Consider the following 24,560-nt stretch of genomic DNA (forward strand, 5'->3'; position numbering starts at 1 on the left):
GTGCTCTTTTTCATCATTTTACTTTCAGTCTATTTATGTCTTTGTGTGTAAAGTATATCTTTCGTAGACAAGATATAATTGGCCTTGCACTGTTTCCTGTCTCACAAGAATTGACTTCCAGTGACTTGAGAACCCTGTTTCTTTATACTTTGATGGTTTTTTTTTTTTTACTTGTTTCAGGCAGAGTATATTTTTTTCCTCCTTATTCCATCTTGTCCAGTAGTCTTAATTTTTATTTCAGTGAAATGATTAGCATATGACTTAGGAATGATTTGCATAAAACCTTACCTGAACTTACAGTTAGATTATGTTAACCTGAAGTTTATACCAGTGTAACGTATTTTAGGAAGTATATAGTGAGTATAGTTTAAAAAAAAGACAGAATATAGTAAGGACTAAAGCAAAATATACTTTTCTGAAGGGTTGTATGAAATGTTTTTTAATGTAGTGGGATACTTTTAGGGAATATTTTAGCAGATACAAGTATCAAAATTAAGATAGACTCACATGGAAGGATTTTTGTTTGTGACACGAGATGTATGTATGTACAGTTTTTATAGTCTGTTGTTCTAAAAGTAACCTTATTAATTTTTCAGCCATATTAATGAGGATAAGAGAAAGACAGAAGCTCAAAAGCAAATTTTCGATGTTGTTTATGAAGTAGATGGATGTCCAGTAGGTATTCATTTTTGATGATTGTCAACTTATTTTCTTTTTCTTGTTAACAGTTGACCCTTGAACAACTGGGAGTTAAGGGCACCTGCCCCACCAGTGCAGTAGAAAATCTGCATATAACTTTATAGTTGGCTCTTTGTTTCTGTGGTTCTGTATTCATGGATTCAACCAACTGTGGATCGTGTAGTACTGTAGTACTTATTTATTGAAAAAAAAAAACTGTGTATAAGTGGACCAGCACAGTTCAAACCTGTGTTGTTAAAGGCTCAGCTGTATTTCAATTCTGCAGTTATAATATAAACAGAATCTCAACACAACTTTCTTTTAAATTTTAACTTTTAAAAATTATTTGCTATAAAGTAATCTCTTTTATTAATATTTTCAATCTATTCAGGCTAATCTTTTATCTTCTCACCGAAGCTTAGTTCAGCGAGTTGAAACAGTTTCTCTAGGTGAGCACCCCTGTGACAGAGGAGAACAAGTAACCCTCTTCCTCTTCAATGACTGCCTAGAGGTAAAGTTGTCCTTAATACAGTATAATAACATTGCTGTTTTGTGTGACTTCACTGAATGTTTAAAACCAAACCTTGATTTAATTACAATAACTTTAATTTAATTAAGTGATTAAAGTAAATAAGCTTAAAGTAAAGTGAACTTAATCACATTTTTTTGATGAGACTGGTTGTTGATTTAATACTATTAATTGAATGCTTTTAGGAGAAGGCCTAATATTAAGAAATGTGATGATTTTTCATGACTTCAAATCCAAGTCACAATGAAAATTTAGTTTATTTCCATGCAAATAAATGCTTCGGTGAAGAATTTTAGGAACTTCTTGTATCTCTGTATATTTCTTCAAGATTTACAAAATAATTATGAGTTCTTTTTGAAATTTAAGTAGATTTTTCCAGCAAAGAAATCAGTATTTTGTTGAAGAAGGAGATAACTTGATTATTTAATATAATGAATTTATAATCCCCTGATTTCTTCCTTAAATCTGCAGGTTTTAGAGTGAGTTAATTGTCAGTTTATCAGATGCGGTGCAATGATTCTAATTCTAAAATTCTTATCTATCCAAATTAAATTTTTTCCCCATATTACTCCTACAGGCAGATTGAATTATATTTATGTGCTTTTTCAACCCCTTTCTTTCATTCTTTTATTCGTGTATTTTTAATCAACTAAACAGTCTAATTGGGGGATATAAAGGAATGTATTTTCTTTCATCTCAGAAGATAGAACACATTCTGTCTTCTAACGATAAAGTCATTAACCAGGAGACTCATTTGACATTTGTGTTATTGGGTAACTTTTTGTTGCATTCATTGAAGTGATTTGATGAGTTGCCTTTTTCTTTAAAATTTATACTTCTTCCTTTTATTCCTTTCTACTTCACTTCTTATCTAGTGCTACCCTCTTGTATCATGCACATTAGTTTTTTTTTTTTAACATCTTTATTGGAGTATAATTGATTTACAATGGTGTGTTAGTTTCTGCTTTATAACAAAATGAATCAGCTGTACATATACATATATCCCGATATCTCCTCCCGCTTGCTTCTCCCTCCCACCATCCCTATCCCACCCCACTAGGTGGTCACAAAGCACCAAGCTGATCTCCCTATGCTATGTGGCTTCTTCCCACTAGCTGTCAGTTTTACATTTGGTAGTGTATATATGTCCATGACACTCTTTCACTTCGTCCCAGTTTACCCTTCACCCTCCCCGTGTCCTCAAGTCCATTCTCTACGTCTGCATCTTTATTCCTGTCCTGCCCCTAGGTTCTTCAGAACCTTTTTTTTTTTGTATTCCATATATATGTGTTACCATATGGTATTTGTTTTTCTCTTTCTGACTTAACTTCACTCTGTATGACAGACTCTAGGTCCATCCACCTCACTACAAATAACTCAGTTTTGTTTCTTTTTATGGCTGAGTAATATTCCATTGTATATATGTGCCACATCTTCTTTATCCATTCATCTGTTGATGGACAGACACTTAGGTTGCTTCCATGTCCTGGCTATTATAAATAGAGCTGAAATGAACATGTGGTACACGACTCTTTGTTTTTCTGGGTTTTTTGGGTTATTATTTTTAATTTTTCAATTTTATTTATTTTTTTATATAGCAGGTTCTTATTAGTTATCCATTTTATACATATTAGTGTATATATGTCAATCCCAATCTCCCAATTCATCACACCACCACTTTCCCCCTTGTTGTCCATAACATTTGTTCTCTACATTTGTGTCTCTATTTCTGCCCTGCAAACTGGTTCATCTGTACCATTTTTCTAGGCTCCACATATATGCATTAATATACAATATTTCTCTCTTTCTGACTTACTTCACTCTGTATGACAGTCTCTAGATCCATCCACGTCTCTACAAATGACCCAATTTTGTTCCTTTTTATGGCTGAGTAATATTCCATCTTCTTCATCCATTCATCTGTCAATGGGCATTTGTGTGTAATGAAGAATCCTTGCATTCCTGGGATAAACCCCACTTGATCATGGTGTATGATCCTTTTAATGTGCTGTTGGATTCTGTTTGCTAGTATTTTGTTAAGAAATTTTGCATCTGTGTTCATCAGTGATATTGGCCTGTAGTTTTCTTTCTTTGTGACATCTTTGTCTAGTTTTGGTATCATGGTGATGGTGGCCTCGTAAAATGAATTTGGGTGTGTTCCTCCCTCTGCTGTATTTTGGAAGAGTTTGAGAGGGATAGGTGTTAGCTCTTCTCTAAATGTTTGATAGAATTCACCTGTGAAGCCATCTGATCCTGGGCTTTTGCTTGTTGGAATATTTTTAATCATAGTTTCAATTTCAGTGCTTGTGATTGGTCTGTTCATATTTTCTGTTTCTTCCTGGTTCAGTCTCAGAAGGTTGTGCGTTTCTAAGAATTTGTCCATTTCTTCCAGGTTGTCCATTTTCTTGGAATATAGTTGCTTGCAGTAATCGCTCATAATCCTTTGTATTTTCTGCATTGTCAGTTGTTACTTTTCCTATTTCATTTCTAATTCTATTGATTTGAGTCTTCTCCCTTTTTTTAAAAATTTATTTATTTATTTATTTTTGGCTGTGTTGGGTCTTCGTTTCTGTGCGAGGGCTTGCTCCAGTTGCGGCGAGCGGGGGCCGCTCTTCATCGCGGTGTGCGGACCTCTCACTGTCGCGGCCTCTCCCGTTGTGGAGCACAGGCTCCAGACGCGCAGGCTCAGTAGTTGTGGCTCACGGGCCTAGCCGCTCCGCGGCATGTGGGATATTCCCGGACCGGGGCACGAACCTGTGTCCCCTGCATTGGCAGGCAGACTCTCAACCACTGTGCCACCAGGGAAGCCCTCCCTTTTTTTTCTTGATGAGTCTGGCTAATGGTTTATCAATTTGGTTTACTTTCTCAAAGAACCAGCTTTTAGTTTTATTGATCTTTGCTATTGTTTCCTTCATTTCTTTTTCATTTATTTCTGATCTGATCTTTATGATTTCTTTCCTTCTGCTAACTTTGGGGTTTTTTTGTTCTTCTTTCTCTAATTGCTTTAGGTGTAAGGTTAGGTTCTTTATTTGAGATGTTTCTTCTTTCTTGAGGTAGGATTGTATTGCTATAAAGTTCCCTCTTAGAACTGCTTTTGCTGCATCCCATGGGTTTTGGGTCATCATGTTTTCATTGTCATTTGTTTCTAGGTATTTTCTGATTTCCTCTTTGATTTCTTCAGTGATCTCTTGGTTCTTTACTAGTGTACTGTTCAGTCTCCATGTGTTTGTATTTTTTACAGATTTTTTTCTGTAATTGATATCTAGTCTGATAGTGTTGTGGTCGGAAAAGATACTTGATACGATTTCAATTTTCTTAAATTTACCAAGGCTTTATTTGTGACCCAAGATATGATCTATCCTGGGAAATGTTCTATAAGCACTTGAGAAGAAAGTGTATTCTGTTGTTTTGGATGGAATGTCCTATAAATATCAATTAAGTCCACCTTGTTTAATGTGTCATTTAAAGCTTGTGTTTCCTTATTTATTTTCATTTTGGATGATCTGTCCATTGGTGAAAGTGGGGTGTTAAAGTCCCCTACTATGAATGTGTTACTGTCGATTTCTCCTTTTATGGCTGTTAGCATTTGCCTTATGCATTGGGGTGCTCCTATGTTGGGTGCATAAATATTTACAATTGTTATATCTTCTTGGATTGATTGCTTGATCATTATGTAGTGTACTTCTTTGTCTCTTGTAATAGTCTTTGTTTTAAACTCTATTTTGTCTGATACGAGAATTGCTACTCCAGCTTTCTTTTGCATGGAATATCTTTTTCCTTCCCCTCACTTTCAGTCTGTATGTGTCCCTAGGTCTGAAGTGAGTCTCTTGTAGACAGCATATATACAGGTCTTGTTTTTGTATCCATTCAGCCAGTCTGTGTCTTTTGGTTGGAACATTTAATCCATTTACATTTAAGGTAGTTATCGATATGTATGTTCCTATTACCATTTTCTTAATTGTTTTGGGTTTGTTACTGTAGGTCTTTTCCTTCTTTTGTTTTTCCTGCCTAGAGAAGTTCCTTTAGCATTTGTTGTAAATCTGGTTTGGTGGTGTTGAATTCTCTTAGCTTTTGCTTGTCTGTAAATGTTTTAATTTCTCTGTTGAATCTGAATGAGATCCTTGCTGGGTAGAGTAATCTTGGTTGTAGGTTTTACCCTTTCATCACTTTAAATATGTCCCGCTACTCCCTTCTGGCTTGCAGAGTTTCTGCTGAAGGATCAGCTGTTAACCTTATGGGGAGTCCCTTGTATGTTAATTGTTGTTTTTCCCTTGCTGCTTTTAATATTTTTTCTTTGTATTTAATTTTTAATAGTTTGATTAATTTGTGTCTTGGCGTGTTTCTCCTTGGATTTATCCTGTATGGGACTCTCTGTGCTTCCTGGATTTGATTGACTATTTCCTTTCCCATATTAGGGAACTTTTCAACTATAATCTCTTTAAATATTTTCTCAGTCCCTTTCTTTTTCTCTTCATCTTCTGGGACCCCTATAATTTGAATGTTGGTGTGTTTAATGTTGTCCCAGAGGTCTCTGAGACTGTCCTCAGTTCTTTTCATTCTTTTTTTCTTCTGCTCTGTGGTAGTTATTTCCACTATGTTATCTTCCAGGTCACTTATCCGTTCTTCTTTCTCAGTTACTCTGCTATTGATTCCTTCTAGAGAGTTTTAAATTTCATTTATTGCGCTGTTCATCATTGTTTGTTTGCTCTTTAGTTCTTCTATTTCCGTGTTAAACACTTCTTGTATTTCCTCCATTCTATTTCCAAGATTTTGGATCATCTTTACTATCATTACTCTGAATTCTTTTTCGGGTACACTGCCTATTTCCTCTTCATTTGTTTGGTCTGGTGGGTTTTTACCTTGCTCCTTCATCTGCTGTGTGTTTCTCTGTCTTCTCATTTTTCTTAACTTACTGTGTTTGGGGTTTCCTTTTCACAGGCTGCAGGGTTGTAGTTCGCATTGTTTTTGGTGTCTGCCCCCAGTAGCTAAAGTTGGTTCAGTGGGTTTTGTAGGCTTCCTGGTGGAGGGGACTGGTGCCTGTGTTCTGGTGGATGAGGCTGGATCTTGTCTTTCTGGTGGACATGATGACCACATCCGGTGGTGTGTTTTGTGGTGTCTGTGACCTTATGATTTTAGGCAGCCTCTCTGCTCATGGGTAGGGTTGTGTTCCTGTCTTGCTAGTTGTTTGGCATAGGGTGTCCAGCCCTGTAGCTTGCTGGTCGTTGAGTGGAGCTGGGCCTTAGCGTTGAGATGGAGATCTCTGGGAGAGCTTTCACCGTTTGATATCACGTGGAGCCGAGAGGTCTCTGGTAGACCAGTGTCCTGAACTCGGCTCTCCCACGTCAGAGGCACAGGCCTGACACCTGGCTGGAGCACCAAGACCCTGTTAGCCATATGGCTCAGAAGAAAAGGGAGGAAAAAAAGACATAAAGAAAGAAAGAAAAATAAATAAAATAAAGTTATTAAAATAAAAAATAAAAATGTTATTAAAAATAAAAAAAGGAAGTAATTAAAAAAAAGAAAAGAAAGAAAGAAGAGAGTGACCAAAGCAAAGAACAAATCCACCAATGATAACAAGCATCAAAAACTATACTTAAAAAAAAAAAAGCAGACAGACAGAGCCTTAGGACAAATGGTAAAAGCAATGCTATACAGACAGAATCACACAAAGAAGCATACACATACACATTCACAAAAAGAGAAAAGGGAAGAAAAATCTATATATTAAAAAAAGAAAAGAAAAGAAAGAGAGCAACCAAAGCAATAAACAAATCTACCAATGATAATAAACTCTATAAATACTAAACTAAGATAAACATAAGACCAGACACAAATGAGATGCAGAAAGCAAACCCCAAGCCTACAGTTGCTCCCAAAGTCTACCTCCTCAATTTGGGATGATTCGTTGTCTATTCAGGTATTCCACGTATGCACCGTACATCAGATTGACTGTGGAGATTTAGTCTGCTGCTCCTGAAGCTGCTGGGAGAGATTTCCTTTCTCTTCTGTGTTCCCACAGCTCCTGGGTTGCAGCTTTGGATTTGGCCCCGCCTCTGCGTGTAGGTTGCCTGAGCACATCTGTTCCCACCCAGACAGGACGGGGTTAAAGGAGCAGCTGATTTGCGGGCTCTGGCTCACTCAGGCCGGGGAGAGGGAGGGGTACGGATGTGGGGCGAGCCTGCGGCGGCAGAGGCCCATGTGGCGTTGCACCAGCCTGAGGCGCGCCGTGCGTTCTCCCGGGGAAGTTGTCCCTGGATCACGGGAGCCTGGCCGTGGTGGGCTGCACCGGCTCCCGGGAGGGGCAGTGTGGATAGTGACCTGTGCTCGCACACAGGCTTCTTGGTGGCTGCAGCAGCAGCCTTAGCGTCTCATGCCCGTCTCTGGGGTCCATGCTGATAGCAGCGGCTTGCGCCTGTCTCTGGAGCTCATTTAGGCGGTGCTCTGAATCCCCTCTCCTCATGCACCCCAAAACAATGATCTCTTGCCTCTTCGGCAGTTCCAGACTTTTTCCCGGACTCCCTCCCGGCTAATTGTGGCGCACTAGCCCCTTTGGGCTGTGTTCACGCAGCCAACCCCAGTCCTCTCCCTGGGATCCAACCTCCGAAGCCCGAGCCTCAGCTCCCAGCCCCCGCCCACCCTGGCGGGTGAGCAGACAAGCCTCTCGGGCTGGTGAGTGCTTGTTGGCACCAATCCTCTATGTGGGAATCTCTCCGCTTTGCCCTCTGCACCCCTGTTGCTGCACTCTCCTCCATGGCGCTGAAGCTTCCCCCCCGCACCCCCCTGTCTCCACCAGTGAACGGGCTTCCTAATGTGTGGAAACTTTTCCTCCTTCACAGCTCCCTCCCACTGGTGCAGGTCCCGTCCCTATTCTTTTGTCTCTGTTTTTTCTTTTTTCTTTTGCCCTACCCAGGTACGTGGGGAGTTTCTTGCCTTTTGGTAAGTCTGAGGTCTTCTGGCAGCATTCAGTAGATGTTCTGTAGGAGTTGTTCCACACGTAGATGTATTTCTGGTGTATTTGTGGGGAGGAAGATGATCTCTGGGTCTTACTCCTCCGCCATCTTGAAGGTCTCCTGCACATTAGTTTTTAAAGTATAAATACAAGGGAATCTTAGAGAACAAGCCAAGTACAGTTACAGGTGCAATAAAATCTCACCAAAAATTTACTTGTGTTAAAGAGTTTTGTTGTTGTGAGGTTAGTGAAAAATGGTATTTTCATTTGGTCAGTACTGTCACAAAACACAAAAGTAAAGGCAGTGAAAATACTGTACACAATTGACCTTACCCTGAACTGAGAAAGTTATAAAAAATCATGAGGCAGATAATTCTGAACTACTTGTCTCCCCATAATGAGAGCTTTAGCCTGCTCTGCTTTTGAGAACAGGGGCTAGGTAGAGTCAATTTTTGATCATATTTTATTTGAATCTGCAGTATCATGTTCACTGAGTACCATGTAGCTGCTTCGTAGTTCTGTTTATTTGCTTTCATTTAAGCTTTTGTAAGTTTTTCCTGTTGACTGTTCATAGGTCAGCTGGCTCCATTCATCTAATAGGTGAGGTTATCTGTACTTCCTTTGCTAATCCATTCTGGTCTTTATCCTCTTAATCCTTAGATAGTTGAGGCTTACTTTAAATTTTTTTATTCTACATCCCCTTCAAGTTTTGTGAAGTCTTCTACAACTGGCTCATTGACTTACCTTCCATTTTAATTCCTGCCATTGGTCATTCCTTGTAGCCTCCAAGTCTGTTGTCTGATACCCTGGCCTCTCACTTCCTTCATCTTCCTGAATTCAGTGACTTTTTGTTCTACTCTCTCTTAGTCTGCATGTCAGAATCACATTAACTGTAACATTTCTATTGCTAACATTAAATTTGGACTCCAGATTTATAATTTGGACTTTTAGATTTATAAACTCTTATTCTTTAGCTTGTTTGTTTAAAAAAAAACAAAACTTTGAGCAAATTTGGAATGAAGAGAATGGTAAAAGTTAGAAGCATTTAAAATAGATAAGATCTAAACTGACTTCACTTAAACATGACAGGTGATGTATCTGTACTTTGAGTTTTTACCTTGATGGACTAGCATTTGTATCATCAATATTAGCACTTGTCATTGTCTTTCCTTTTTAAAAATGAACCTTAAAATTATTTATTTTGCTTAACTAAATTAAAAGTATATTCAAATAGTACAGTGGAAATAATTATTTAAAGAATCTGCTTTTTTCATATATTAATGAAAATGGGCTTTTAATATTTGATATGTATCATAGATCTGTGTCATATTTCTGCATCAATGTGAATATGATACTGACTGCCTTTTGATCTTTTCTCATTAGCCAACACAAGCTATCAACAGTACATTTTTCAGCCTTACTTTGTCATATTCATGATGATGACCAGTCAATCTCAATTCATTAAGTAGCTTAATCTAAATCATTTTGTGTTAATGTCTTTCAGTTGATGATTATAACCCCCAAAGAAATGTTCTTTTAAAAAGGCAAAATAATATACTAGGATTTCATGGAAATGAAAACAATAAATTTAAAGACCTTATAAAATTCACAGAACTCAAATACGTAGTGAGTCCCAGGGTCCTTTCTGGTTTTGCTCCTGTCTTCTCCAGCATTACTTTACCTATGTCTTCCTTTGCATGAGTTCCCAGTTTAGGTAAAGTTATATCTTAACATAGCACCTTGACTTCATAATTTGTATCAGTTTTTAATGTATTATTTAGTTACTTTAATTTTCCTATTTTTCAGTAGTATGTAGGTATCATGAGGGCCAGAACCATTTCTGTATTATTCACTCCTTTATCCTCAGTGCCTTGCACAGCATCTGAGATAATTGTGTATTCTGCTCTTACACTGAAATCAATTATCTTTTGAACCCAAGGCAGCAATCCCAGAGCAATGATTCCCCTTTCCGAATTCAAGGCCTTTTACTGAAGGTTCCTTCATCCTTTGATGCTGTTACTTCTCACCGTGCTTCTAAGTTCTTTCACACCTCTGGGATCTTTTCCATGTATCCTGTTTTCCTGACTTTTGAGCTCTTCTCATATAAACATGAGCATTTCTGCTACATAGTTACATGTATGAATTTGTCACATAGTAACTATGCTTCTTATCAGATAGTAATTTTGGAATGACTGGTAGTTAAATAAGCTGCATATAGATTTATGTGATTAGTGCCATTTTATTTTTAAGCATTTGGTGTTTGTTTTTATGTTACTGATGGTGACTTTTTTTTTTTTTCTATAATCAGATAGCAAGAAAACGACACAAGGTTATTGGCACTTTTAGGAGTCCTCATGGCCAGACCCGACCCCCAGCTTCTCTTAAGCATATTCATCTAATGCCTCTTTCTCAGATTAAGAAGGTGCTGGACATACGAGAGACAGAAGGTATGGTCGTTGGATAAACTATTGGCTAGATAAAAATAGTTTATATTCATTGAAAGTTTGATTCCCTTATATATATTTTTTAAACTGGTAAATTATCTTTAAATATTGTTGGTTAGTTCTGGCAAAGTAATTGTTCTTATACTTCAACTACATCTCTAGGAACTGGGAGATTTTTAATTTTTTTCAAATGAAAATACTATCTCAATCTGAAGGATATCTTCATCTTTTAAGGGACAGAGAGCTTTTAAATGGTTACATGTCAAAATAGTGCCCATTCCCCCACCAAAACTTATTTTTATTCCTTCAGAATCCAAAGGCAATTGTAGTCTATTACCTGTGCCCCACAGCTTGTAACCTTCCCTGTTGCCAATGGCTGTATTGTTAGGGATACACTTAGGATATGACCAGGAATAGATGTGCATGAGTAAGTACACCCAAAGTAACTATGGTAGACTCAACATGGGCTCAAATGTGTATTAAGGAAAGCTTTTACTCTGTACTTTGGGAGTGTTAGAGAGGATTCTTTGAAGGCCTGAAATTGGGAAAAGTTTATACCTACTGACGCAGTATCATTTTTTAAAATAGTACCTAGTGATGCGTGTGCCTGGCAATATTTTGCTTGTTTAGGCATATATTTTTACAGTGTAAACTGGTTCCATTACTGATCCCATCCTCAAATGATGGAAAACTTTTAATTTATGGGAAACAATAAAAAAAAACTTGAATGGCAACTTATATTGCTATCTTTACTCAGTTGTCAAATTCTGGATTTATTAAAGCATTCATAGAGCATTCACTTAAATGATCTCTATATTTTTGGATTATAATTATGGAAGACTTCATTGTTTAAAATAGGTTCTGTGTTAGCATCTTGATCATAAAACATTTTGTAACAATTTTAATATTTGAGTATTTTATTTCTTTGAACTTGATTTAAATAGGTTGAATTATTGAATTATTCTTACAGTGTCACTTTAATTTAAAACTTAAATTCTAGAATTCTAAGAAATGATATAATTTAATTTTTAAAAACTCCATCAAAGAAAATATTAAATGTCATGGAAAATACTGCTTACTTAACAATATCATTGTTTGTTCCTCACATGGTACATACTATTATAATTCTTTCCAGTGTTTCAACTTAGTATGATGCTATTCTTTGTCCAGTTAAAAACAGAGGGGACAGAAAAGGTAGAGAAGAGATAATTTTTTGGAATTTCATTGCTCTGAGGGAACTTAACTTGTGTTAAGTCTGTCATTTTCCAAGGAGTAACATTTAATGTTTGTGATTATTCTGGAACCCTAGATTGCCATAATGCTTTTGCCTTGCTTGTGAGGCCACCTACAGAGCAGGCAAATGTGCTGCTCAGTTTCCAGATGACATCAGAGGAACTTCCAAAAGAAAACTGGCTAAAGATGCTATGTCGACATGTAGCCAACACCATTTGTAAAGCAGATGCTGTAAGTTCTTAAACCGCTATTATAATGAAAGTTTAAACTCCATGGTAGTGTACAGACTAAACATGTACGTTTCTAATGACTTGTTAATTATGAATGAAGGAGAGTTTGTGTTGTGTTTATTGAGGAAAACTGATTAAAAGTTGTTTTGGAGGAAATTTTTAAAAATATAGACACATGAAACATTTCTTTGAGTCCCTAGCTTATAGACAGGGCCTCATATATAAGGCCTCATAGCCATACAGCTCCTGTGGCTCTGCTGTAGTGAAGCTTTTGGGACTTATAATGTATTTTCTTTAGTGCTCTTTGACTTGGCTATCTGTGAGAGAGTATTTTGTTCTATTGTTCTTTTATCTTATTGAGAGCAATAGGTGAGTTGTAGCAAGTTGCTTTTCCTGTCAGGCAAGTTGCCAGTGCAGTTTTCTTAGTCTAATCTCTTAAAATCAAATGCCATTATGAATATATAATCATTTTTATCCTATACAGATTAAAGTGAAGATATATGAGAAAATCAAATTATTGAAGTTAAATGACTCACCAGAAATCAGGTAGCTTGTAGTAGATCTTGGATGAAATCTAGGTCCATTAAAAGATAATTTGATTTCTTCATTATATATATGGGAGAGGCATGTGATAGATATAGATCCCTTCATCTTTGCACAAATGGCATAGATGGAGGAGAATGTATAGACAGATAACCTTTTTCAGTATAGTACTTGGACATTTCCTGTGGGAATAAAACATTTAGTTTATTATAGTTAAATCTGATCTTCAAAGACATTGAGGTATAATTATTATTGCTTATAAAGTAAATACTTTATTAAAAGTATTTACCTAACTGTTTAGAAAAATTAACAGACTTCTAAATTTTATGTTTTTTCATTGAAGTATAGTTGATTTACAGTGTTGTGTTAGTTTCTGGTGTACAGCAAAGTGATTCAGTTACACATATATATACACATATTCTTTTTCATTATGGTTTATTATAGGATACTGAATATAGTTTCCTGTGCTATACAGTAGGACCTTGTTGTTTATCCATTTTATATATAGTGGTTTGTATCTGCTAATCCCAAACTCCTAATTTATCCCTCTCCCAACCCCATTCCCCTTTGGTAACCATAAGTTCTTACATTTTCTATGTCTGTGAGTCTGTTTCTTTTTCGTAAATAAGTTCATTTGTGTCATATTTTAGATTCCACATGTAAGTGATATCATATGGTATTTGTCTTTCTCTTTGTGATTTACTTCATTTACTATGATAATCTCTAGGTCCATGCATGTTACTGCATGGCATACTTTCATTCTTTTTCATGACTGAAGGGTAGTCAGTCCATTTTTTTAAACTTTTCTTTCTTTTTAAAATTAATTAATTATTTATTTTTGGCTGCATTGGGTCTTTGCTGCTGCGCACAGGCTTTTTTGCTAGTTGTGGCGAGTGGGGGCTACTCTTCGTTGCTGTGTGCAGGCTTCTCATTGTGGTGGCTTCTTGTTGCAGAACACAGGCTCTAGGCGCGTGGGCTTCAGTAGTTGTGGCTCACCACCAGGGAAGTCCCTATTCCATTTTGTATATACACCACATCTTCTTTATCCATTCATCTGTCAGTGGACGTTTAGGTTGCTTCCATGTCTCAGCAATTGTAAATTGTGCTACTGTGGACATTGGGGTGCATGTATCTTTTTGAATTATAGTTTTCTCTGGATATATGCCCTGGAGTGGGATTCCTAGGTCGTACGACAACTCTATTTTTAGTTTTTTTAAGGAACCTCCATACTGTTTTCATAGTGGCTGCACCAATTTACATTCCAACCAACAGTGTAGGAGGGTTCCCTTTTTCTCCACACCCTCTCTGGGATTTGTCATTTGTAGACGTTTTAATGATGGCCATTCTGACTGGTGTGAGGGGTACCTCATTGTAGGTTTGATTTTCATTTCTCTAATAATTAGTGATGTTGAGCATCTTTCCATGTGCCTCTTGGCCATCTGTATGTCTTCTTTGGAGAAATGTTTACTTAGGTCTTCTGCCCAGTTATTGATTGGGTTGTTTTCTTGTTATAGAGTTGTATGAACTATTTGTATATTTTGGAAGTTAATCCCTTGTCGATTGAATCGTTTACAAATATTTTCTCCCATTCTGTAGGTTGTCTTTTCTTTTTTTTTTTTTTTTTTTTTAAATTTTTTAATTAATTAATTTATTTTTGGCTGTGTTGGGTCTTCGTTCTGTGCAAGGGCTTTCTCTAGTTGCGGCAAGTGGGGGCCACTCTTCATCGCGGTGCGCGGGCCTCTCACTATCGCGGCCTCTCATTGTAGAGCACAGGCTCCAGACGCACAGGCTCAGTAGTTGTGGCACACGGGCTTAGTTGCTCCGTGGCATGTGGGATCTTCCCAGACCAGGGCTCGAACCCGTGTCCCCTGCATTGGCAGGCGGATTCTCAACCACTGCGCCACCAGGGAAGCCCGGTTGTCTTTTCTTTATATGGTTTCCTTTCCTGTGCAAAAGCTTATGTTTGATTAGGTCCCATTTGTTTATTTTTGCCTTTATTTCTATTGCCTTGCGAGACTGACGTAAGAAAACATTGGTACAATTTATGTCAGGATGTTTTGCCTATGTTCTCTTCTAGGAGTTTTATGCTGTCGCATCTTATATTTAAGTCTTTACCATTTTGAGTTTATTTTTATGTATGGCGTGAGGGTGTGTTCTCACTTCATTGATTTACATGCAGCTGTCCAGCTTTCCCAGCACCGGTTGCTGAAGAGAGTGTCTTTTCTCCATTGAATATTCTTGCCTCCTTTGTCAAAGATTAATTGACTGTAGGTATGTTGGTTTATTTCTGGGCTCTCTATTCTGTTCCATTGATCCATATGTCTGTTTGGGGGCCAATACAACACTGTTTTGATTAGTGTAGCTTTGTAGTATTCTCTGAAGTCTGAGAGGGTTATGCCTCCAGCCTTGTTATTTTTCCTCAGGATTGCTTCGGTAATTCTGGTCTTTTTATGGTTCCATATAAATATTAGGACTATTAGTTTTAGTTCTGTAAAAAATGTCATGAGTAACTTGATAGGGATTGCATTAAATCTGTAGATTGCTTTGGGTAGTATGGCCGTTTTAACAATATTAATTCTTCCAATCAAGAGCATGATTTCATTTCTTTTTTCATTTCTTTGAATTTCTTTAACAATTTTCTAGCGTTCTCAGCATATAAATCTTTCACCTCCTTGGTCAAGTTTATTCCTAAATATTTTGTGTGTGTGTGATATGGTTTTAAAAGGGATTTTTTCTTTTTTTAACTTTCTGATATTTCATTGTTAGTGTAAAGAAATACAACAGATTTCTGTATGTTAATCTTGTATCATTACCTTGCTGAATTTATCAGTTCTAATAGTTTTTGTGTGGAGTCTATAGGATTTTCTATATTTAGTGTCATGTCATCTGCATGTAATGACAATTTTACGTCTTTTCCAATTTTGATACCTTTTAATCCTTTTTCTTGTCCATTGCTGTGGCTCAGACTTCCAATCCTATGTTGAATAGAAGTGGTGAGAGTGGGCACCCTTGTCTTGTTCCAGATTTTAGCGGGAAGGCTTTCAGCTTTTCACCATTGAGTATTATTTTGGCTGGGGGTTTGTCAAAACAGCTTCTTTTATGTTGTGATATGTTCCCTCTTTACCCGCTTTGGTAAGAGTTTTTATCATGAATGGACATTGAATTTTATCAGATGCTTTTCCTGCATCTATTGAGATGATCATGTGGTTTTTGTCTCTTCTTTTGTGGACATGGTGTATCACACTGATTGATATTTGTATGTTGAACCATCTTTGTGACCCTGGGATGAATCCAACTTGATTGTGGTGTATGATCTTGTTTTTTATGTGTTGTTGGATTTGGTTTGCTAATATTTTGTTGAGAATTTTTGCATTTATATTCATCAAAGATATTGGCCTTTAATTTTCTTTTTTGGTATTGTTTTTGGTTTTGGTATCAGGGTGATGGTGGCTTTCTAGAATGCCTTTGGGAGTGTTCCCTTTTCAATCTTTTGGTGGAAGAGTTTGGGGAGGGTTTTTATAAGTTCTTCTTTGTATGTTTGGTAGAATTCCCCAGTGAAGCCATCTGGTCCTGACTTCGGTTTGCAGGGAGTTTTTTCATTACATATTGTATTTCACTTCTAGTGATGGTCTGTTCAAATTTTCTTTCTTCTTCATTCAGTTTTGGTGGGTTGTATGTTTCTAGAAAATTGTACATTTTTTCTAGGTTGTTGAATTTGTTGGCATATAGTTGTTCATAGTATTGTCTTATGTTTTTTAAAATTTCTGTGGTACTGGTTGTTATTTCTCCTCTTTCATTTCTTATTTTGTTATTTGGGTCCTCTGTTCTTGATGAGCCTGAAGAGAGGTTTGTTGATTTTGTTTACCATTTCAAAGAACCAGCTCTTTTCTATTGTTTTTTTAATCTATATTTTATTTATTTTCTCTCTGATCTTTATTATTTCCTTCCTTATAAGAACTTCTTTTGCTGCATGCCATAGATTTTGTATGGTTGTGTTTTTATGTCATATGTTTCAAGGTATCTTCTGATTTTCTCTTTGATTGCATCATCGACCCATTGGTTTTTGTAGCATGTTTTTTAGTCTCCATGTAATCATTTTTTTCTCATTTCTCTTTTTGTGGTTGATTTCTAGTTTCACGCCTTTGTGGTCAGAAAAGATGCTTGAAATAATTTCTATCCTCTTAAATTTGTTCAGGCTTGTTTTTTGTCCTGGTATGTGGTTCGTCCTAGAGATCATTCCATGTGCACTTAAAAATAATGTGTATTCTGGTTTTTTTGGATGTAATGTCCTGAAAATATCAATTAAGTCTAACTGTTCTATTGTATCATTTAGGATCTCTGTTGCCTTACTGATTTTTATATCTGGAAGATCTGTCCATTGGTGTGAGTGAGGTGTTAAAGTCTCTTACTATTGTATTCCTGTCAATTTCTCCCTTTATGTCTGTTACCATTTGCTTTTTGTATTTAGGTGCTCCTATATTGCATATGTTAACAAGTGTTATGTTAACGAGTGTAATAGCCTCTTTTTGTATTGACCCTTTTATCATTATAGAGTGTCCTTTTTTATCTTTATTACATGAGCTTTAGAGTCTGTTTTGTCTGATAGGAGTATTGCTAGACCCACTTTCTTGTCATTTCTGTTCGCATGAAGTATCTTTTTCCATCTCATCACTTTCAATCTATGTGTGTCCTTCGCCCTAAAGTGGGTTCCTTGTAGGCAGCATATTGTAAGTTCCTGTTTTTTTATTCAATCTTCCACTCTATGTCTTTTTATTAGAGAATTTAGTCCATTGACATTTTAGGTAATTACTGATAGATATGTATTTATTGCCATTTTAAATCTTGTTTTCCAGTTGATTTTGTATTTCTTCTTTGTTCCTTTTTGTTTTTCATTTTGTAGTTTGATGGTTTTCTTTTTTTTTTTTAATTAATTAATTAATTTATTTATTTATTTTTGGCTGTGTTGGGTATTCGTTTCTGTGCGAGGGCTTTCTCTAGTTGCAGCAAGCGGGGCCCACTCTTCATCGCGGTGCACAGGCCTCTCACTATCGCGGCCTCTCTTGTTGCGGAGCACAGGCTCCAGACGCGCAGGCTCAGTAATTGTGGCTCACGGGCCTAGTTGCTCCCCGGCATGTGGGATCCTCCCAGACCAGGGCTCGAACCCGTGTCCCCTGCATTGGCAGGCAGATTCTCAACCACTGCGCCACCAGGGAAGCCCCGATGGTTTTCTTTTGTATTATGCTTTTGTTCTGTTCTTTTTGGTTTTTGTGAATCTGTTGTATATTTTTCATACTCTCCTCCCCCACATTTTATGATTTTGATGTCCTGTTTTACATCTTCATGTTTATTGTTTTGATGTTCATTGTAGTTATCATCGCTTTCACAAAAATTTATTTTTTTAATCTGTATACTGGCTTAAGTGATTTACTTTCCAATTGAGATATTTCTCTTTCCTCTAGATTCTTGCTTCTTTTCTATTTAGAGAAGACCTTTCAATACTCCTATTAGGATAGGTTTAATATTGCTGTATTCTTTTAGTTTTTGCTTGTTTGAGAAATTCTTTATCTCTCCTTCTATTCTAAGTGATAATCTTGCTGGGTAGAGTATCCTGGGTTGCAGCTTCTTCCCTTTCAAGACTTTGACTATATCTTGCCACTCCCTTCTGGTCTTCATTGTTTCTGTAGAGAAATCAGCTGACAGCCTTATGGGGTTTCCCATGTAATTAATGCTTTGTTTTTTCTCTTGCTGCCTTTAGAATCCTCTTTATATCTTTTAACTTTTGCCATTTTAATTATATGTCTTGGTGTAGGTCTGTTTGGGTTCATCTTGTTTGGGACCGTCTGTGCTTCCTGTACCTGGGTATCTGTTTCCTTCTTTATATTTGGGAAGTTATCAGCCATAATTTCTTCAAATAAATATTTGATCCCCTTTTCTCTTTGTTTTCCTTCTGGGATCCCTATTATGCATAGATCTGGATACTTTATATTATCCCATAGGTCTCGTTTATTGCTTTCCTTTTTTTTTTTTCATTTGTGTTTCTGTTTGCTGTTCTGATTGGGTGATTCCATTATTCTATCTTCCAGATCACTTATTAGTTCTTTTGCATTATCCAGTTTGCTATTGATTGCCTGGAGCTCAGCTTTTGTTTTGGCAAATGAGTTTTCTAATTTAATTGCCTCCTTTCTATAGTTTTTAGTTCCTTTTTACAGTAATCTGCATTTCTTTTGGTAGACTTGCTTAATTACTTCAGTATTTTCATTACCTCCTTTTTGGACTCGGGATCTGCTAGACTGCAGATGTCTGTTTCATTGTTCTTTCAGGGGAATTCTCTTGGTCTTTTAATTGGGAGTGTTTCCTCTGCTTCATTTTACTTCTATTTCTCTGACTCTGGATTAAGGAGAAATAGTTATCTGCTGTGGTCTTGAAGGGCTGTTTTTTGTGTTTCCCTGTGTAGCCTTCGTGAGTGTAATATTTTTGTGCAAGGGCTGTTTTTATTATGGATGTCTGCCACATTTTTCTTTAGTGTGTGTTAGCCATTATCCCCTTAATAGGGGGTATGATTGTTACCGTGATGACCAGAGCCTGCACTGGATGTTGAGCGTGGCCTCCTCTTTGGTCTTTGGTTGTCACAGCTCTGTCAGGGGCAGGGTCTGCTCCCCGGTTGTTGGAGTAGATGCCACCAGCTCTGTTTCTGGACTGGTGTGAGGTAGGTGGGGCTTGAATGCCCCTGCTGGGAGAGGAGGCCCTGATTATTCCTCTGCAGAAGCTGTCTACTGGGAAGTCGCTCTCTGGTTTTGCCTGTTACCTGTCATGTTGGCTTTACCAAAGTATACTGTCTTTGGCACTGCCCTCAGTCCCACCTCAACCGTGGGAATTCAGGCAGTAAGCTTGGGTATCCCTCAGGTGCTGTGCTCACAAAGCCACTAGCATAGATCTTTTGACATGGAACCACTGAGGTCAAGCACTGGTACGCCTTGGTCGCGCACCTGGACTGGGTCGAGCACCTGGACCCACCGTAGGAGCTACTGAGTCAGCCCAGACCCCGGCCCCGCCTCTGTGTGTGAGCGCCAGCAGAACCTGCTATATCGCCAGACCTGCCCCAGCCACAGGAGCGCCAATAATCTACTCCGATGTCCTGCAGGCACTGGGTTTATAAAGCTGTCTCAGGTGCACAAATCCGCAGATATCACAGCTGCTGGAACACTCAGATTTCAACCCTGCTTCTGAAGCTGTGCGGCTGCTGGCCATAGGCTGGGGTTTCAGCCCTGCCTCCATGTGTGGGCGGCTCACCCAAGCTTGCTCACTCCCAAAACATAGAAGCAGAGCTCACCCTCTGTGAGCACACTGAGAATGAGGCTGCTGTTCCAGGCCCCGCCCCTCTCTTCAAGCTTGCAGGTTAACAATGGGGCGTCAATGACAGATCTGGGTTCCTTCTTGCGAATGCCCCCCGTTTGCAGCTGTGGACCACACCCCAGCCCCTTCAGGCTGTCTCCATGCAGCCAGTCCCAGTCTTCTCCTCAGGTCTGTCCTCTGAAGCCCAAGTTTTAGCACTCAGCCACTGTGTGTACCAGCAGATGTGGGTCCTAGGCTGGGGATTGCAGTGAGATGAACAGGGCCTTCTGTGCAGGTCTCTCTATGTTCTTCTTGTTGCACACTGGCTGCAGCACTCTCCTCTAAGCTTCTGAAGCTCCCTTTCTCTCCCCGCTGATCTTCCCTGCTGGTAAAGCGGCTTCCCAGGGTGAGGGAGCCTTTCCTCTTTCACAGCACCCTCCCAGGGGCACAGATCCCGTCCCGATTCCCGTTTTCTTTCTTACGCCCTACCCTGTTAGGTGGTGATCTTTCTTGCATTTTGGTTTTATGAGATCTTCTGCTGGCATTCAGCAGGTTTACTGTGAGAATTATTCCACATGTAGATGTATTTGTGGTATATTTGTGGGAGGAGGTGAGCTCCACGTCCTTCTATTCCACCACCTCCTCTGGTCCTTGATTTGTTTGTTTTTTAAAAATTTCTGTGGGCCAAGAATATGTTGTTGTAAATAAAGGATTGTTCCACAAAAAGGTTCATAGAAGGAAATACAGTGCTAGTGCGTACAACAGAGTGCTGACGAGAAAAGAGATGCAGACAGCTTTTTGTAAAGCCAAAAAACTGCTCATTATAAGGAAGAATTTTTTCTCATAGTTCTAGATATCCATATATAAAATGGATTTCTGCAGTATAGTGATTGCCTATTATAGAGATTACTCCTGCATTTATCACAATGTCCGACTACATGGCTTATGTAGTCCTTTCTAAATTTGTAACCATGATTCTGAAATGTAAACAGTTAATGGAAAAATTTCCTTAAAATAAAATCTATTGAATTACTAGCCACAGGATGGCTAATAATTCTAGAACTGAAATATAAACAGTTAATGAAGATATTTCATAAAGTAAAATTAACCACAAGATGGCAGCAAACAGTTAACTATATCCTGATTTATACTGTGTTAAACCACAAAATTCTTCCCAGTTGTGAAAGTTTGTTACTAAGAAATGTTTATAAATTCAGATATTAGGCAACTTCAGTTGAGCTCTTTCCTACATTTCAAATATTATGCATAGTATATTTTTTAAAAGCCCTGAGTCAGTGTCTTATCATTTGAGAACTTTTGCCATGTTGAAGAGAAAATATTTCTATACTCACACACACACACACTGTAAAAAATATAAAAATCTGATTCTTTGAATCAGTTTTTGTCCTTCTGTTATATACTTTTTGAGGCCTTAAATAAATTTCAGAGTAGAAATGATGTCAAACACATCAGAAATCTTGAGTAGCTTCATTTATATATGCTCCCTATGTGTGCATATAAGTTCTTAAAGGTTTGATTTTAGGAACAGTTGTGTATTTTTATTTTTATTTGTTTATTTTAAAATAAAAATATTAATTTTCAACAGGAGAATCTTATTTACACTGCTGATCCAGAATCCTTTGAAGTAAATACGAAAGATATGGACAGTACATTGAGTAGAGCATCGAGAGCAATAAAAAAGACTTCAAAAAAGGTGAGTCTTAGTGAAATTATTATTCAGCATATCTCCAAAATGTATTTTTCAGAGTATATTAAAATAGTATTGCCATAGACATCAGGTAGTGTATAAAACAAAGCTGTTTTTGGTTCTAAGAAATGGCCTACAGAGATAATAGTTTAGCTCAGTGAATTCTTTGGCACAGTAATTATAACAACTTGTTATCCTTCCCATTCTAGTTACTATGATACTTCTGATGGTGTTTTAGGTACAGATATGTGCACATTCATGTTAGAAATTGCCTCAGATATTTTTCAGCAAAGGGCACACAGTAGAGTCAGGAAACCTGGGATCTATTCCTTACCATAAGTGTGTTTCAGACTTCTAATGATGAAGATAGCTTTGCTACTTACCTTACAGTATTGAAGTTGTTGAGGACTATACAAGAATGTTGGTAATAGGGCTTTTTAAAAGTAGAACTAGAATTTTAATTTTACAGGTGAAATTTTGCAACTGTAGTCTACTTGCTAGGTTTATAAGTTTTTTGGTTGTTGTTTTCCTTGCCTTTGAGGGGAGGCTTTATACTTTAATCATCATTGTATCTCTGCATTTAACATGTATGATGTATAGTAGATAAACACGTTAGCAGTGATGATTCAAATAAACTCCTACACTTTTTCAATTAAAGAAATTGAGGTCTAAGTGACTTTGGATCAAAGATCTCACACCTAAATTGTAGCAGAATCAGATAACACCCAGGTTTCTTCTCTCATGCCAAATTTTCCCTCCCACTTTCTCCTGCTGGACTAGTGCTCTATGAAACCAAGATGGAGTAATCTACAATGTACTACATTTTCTCACTACTTTGTCCAAAGAGATTCTAATTCTGCTATATACTTTTTATAGAAAAACTTTTGGTGTGAATTTGGCTTTGTTTACATATAATTGTTCTAATCAGTTAGATTTGTCTAGGTTTTTTAATTAATTGTAATTTAACTCTAGGTTACAAGAGCATTCTCTTTCTCCAAAACTCCAAAAAGAGCTCTACGAAGGGCTCTTATGACATCCCAAAGTTCAGTGGAGGGAAGAAGTCCTTCTAGCAATGATAAACATGTAATGAGTCGTCTGTCTAGCACATCATCATTAGCAGTAAGTGATTTTGATTTAATGGGCTAAATGACTCCAAATTTATGAAGTTGGTGTGGGATTTGTTAACTTTTTAAAGATGGAAATATTAATATCTCCATCAATTTTTTGGAGATATCTAAGCATCTGACCTCTTTACTGGGTTAAGTAACTGAGAAAACCTCACTTAATGAATTAGAGACTTACTTAATGTGTAGTTTGATATGAAATTTTATTGGGATTGAGATGTAGATCTCTAAGAAAGAAACATGTTTCAATCTGGCCTATCACTTTACTGATGTAAATAGCGATGGTTCTATTTATAGATTGGCTCCAGTAATATAGCAGAGACTCAGTTTTATTTCTTTTATTATTTCCGTGATGAATATATAATCTCTGAAGCCGTGAATATCAAAGGATGGTATGGGTTCTAAATTCATGTATATGTTTTTAAATGTTTCCTGAGCAATCCAAATTCCCAACAGTGTCAGAATTTTAGTCATTTAATTAATATTAAGGGCATTTCTAACATTTATTACTGTCACTAAATAGTGATGTATCTGTCCTTTGTAAAAATTATTAATCTTATCTACTAAGGTTAAGAAAAGCAAGTGACTGTCACTTCTTAGCTCTATGTCCTTCAGCAAGTTTCCTGTTCTCTCTTATCCCCATTTTTGCAGATGAGAGAAAAGAGGTTAATAGTACTTACCTATGGTGTTATTGTAGAGAGTAAATACACACACACACACACACACACACACTCACGTATAATGTGGTTATGTACTCAAAGGCAGTTTGAGTAGTGGTTAAGAACGGGAACTCTGGAACTCACATGTTCAAATCCCGGTTCTGCTGTTTGCTAGCTGTGTGACTTTTGTCAGCTTATTAGAGATCTTCCTGTTTCAATTTCACTGTCTGTAAAGTGAATCTAAAGTAGTAGTTGTAAGGATTAAATAAGTTAATATACACAAAGTGCACAAAGGGAGTGCTTTGGTGTTTTATAAATGGTTACCTTTAATTGTTAAAATTTATACAGAAAAGGCACATAATGCTTAATAACTTATTTTTTTATAAAGCTAGTTAAGTCGTTAGTTAATATACATCAAAGGTTACAGCTAAATATGAGTATGTTTATACAGACTTTTAATCAACATTAACCTTCCAGTGAGAGAGAAGTTGTACTTAATGATATAAATTTTTGCAAAGAAATTTGATTAATGAAAAATATACTGAATTGACAAAATTTAGCATTCATTTACTAAAATCGGATTGTAAGCTTTCTGAAGGCCAAAGTACTATCCCTTGTTTATTTCCTGCATTTATAGTGACTATTATAAACATTATTGCTTTTCAAACGAAGATAATTGGATTTTATAGAAGAATTTTGGAAAATTAATATATATTATTTATGGTTTTGTCAATTTTATGTAGACAACAAATAAGAAGTACCTAAAAGATCTTTAAGACATTCATGTCCTCTTCTCAATTGCCTATTTCTGTTCTAACAGATTACCCATTCTGTTTCCACAAGCACTATAATTGGATTTACTAAGCATGGTTATGTTCAGCGCTCAAACTCTACTGGTGGGCGCTCTCAAAACTGGTTTCGATCTATACGTCATTCTGCCTCACGAGCTAGTTTTTCAGAGATGCTAGAAGGAAATACTGAGTTTTCAAATTTCAAAAAAAAGTTCTATCCAAGTCACCTTTGACATTTGTGAAGAATTAGGAGATATGCCAACCAGTAATGGAAACAAGCCTCGTGAAGTTTAATGTGAGCTTATTAGCTATTTGAAGTTTGCGTTTGTGAAAAAAGAAA

The 24,560-nt window shown here is 37.1% G+C and overlaps 1 protein-coding gene across 9 annotated transcripts in view; it reads left to right on the top strand.

The window, feature by feature from the left end:
- The window catches only part of ECT2 (epithelial cell transforming 2), a 64,061-nt gene that overhangs the window by 36,937 nt on the left and 2,564 nt on the right, over positions 1-24,560 (top strand). For 5 of the 9 annotated variants that reach the window (XR_005019754.1, XR_005019753.1, XR_005019756.1 and 2 more), the window contains 7 exons: positions 597-675; positions 1,070-1,189; positions 10,465-10,603; positions 11,910-12,064; positions 21,545-21,652; positions 22,619-22,765; positions 24,250-24,515. Coding sequence is in view for 4 of the 9 variants with exons in the window: in XM_036851354.1 (XP_036707249.1) it covers positions 597-675; positions 1,070-1,189; positions 10,465-10,603; positions 11,910-12,064; positions 21,545-21,652; positions 22,619-22,765 (748 nt within the window). In the remaining 5 variants the exon portion in view is untranslated. The remainder of the gene's footprint in view (positions 1-596; positions 676-1,069; positions 1,190-10,464; positions 10,604-11,909; positions 12,065-21,544; positions 21,653-22,618; positions 22,766-24,249; positions 24,516-24,560) is intronic. The other 4 variants (XM_036851354.1, XM_036851357.1, XM_036851358.1 and 1 more) reach the window with 1 other exon arrangement.

Source organism: Balaenoptera musculus, chromosome 4, assembly GCF_009873245.2.
Source record: "Balaenoptera musculus isolate JJ_BM4_2016_0621 chromosome 4, mBalMus1.pri.v3, whole genome shotgun sequence".
NCBI lineage: Eukaryota > Metazoa > Chordata > Mammalia > Artiodactyla > Balaenopteridae > Balaenoptera > Balaenoptera musculus.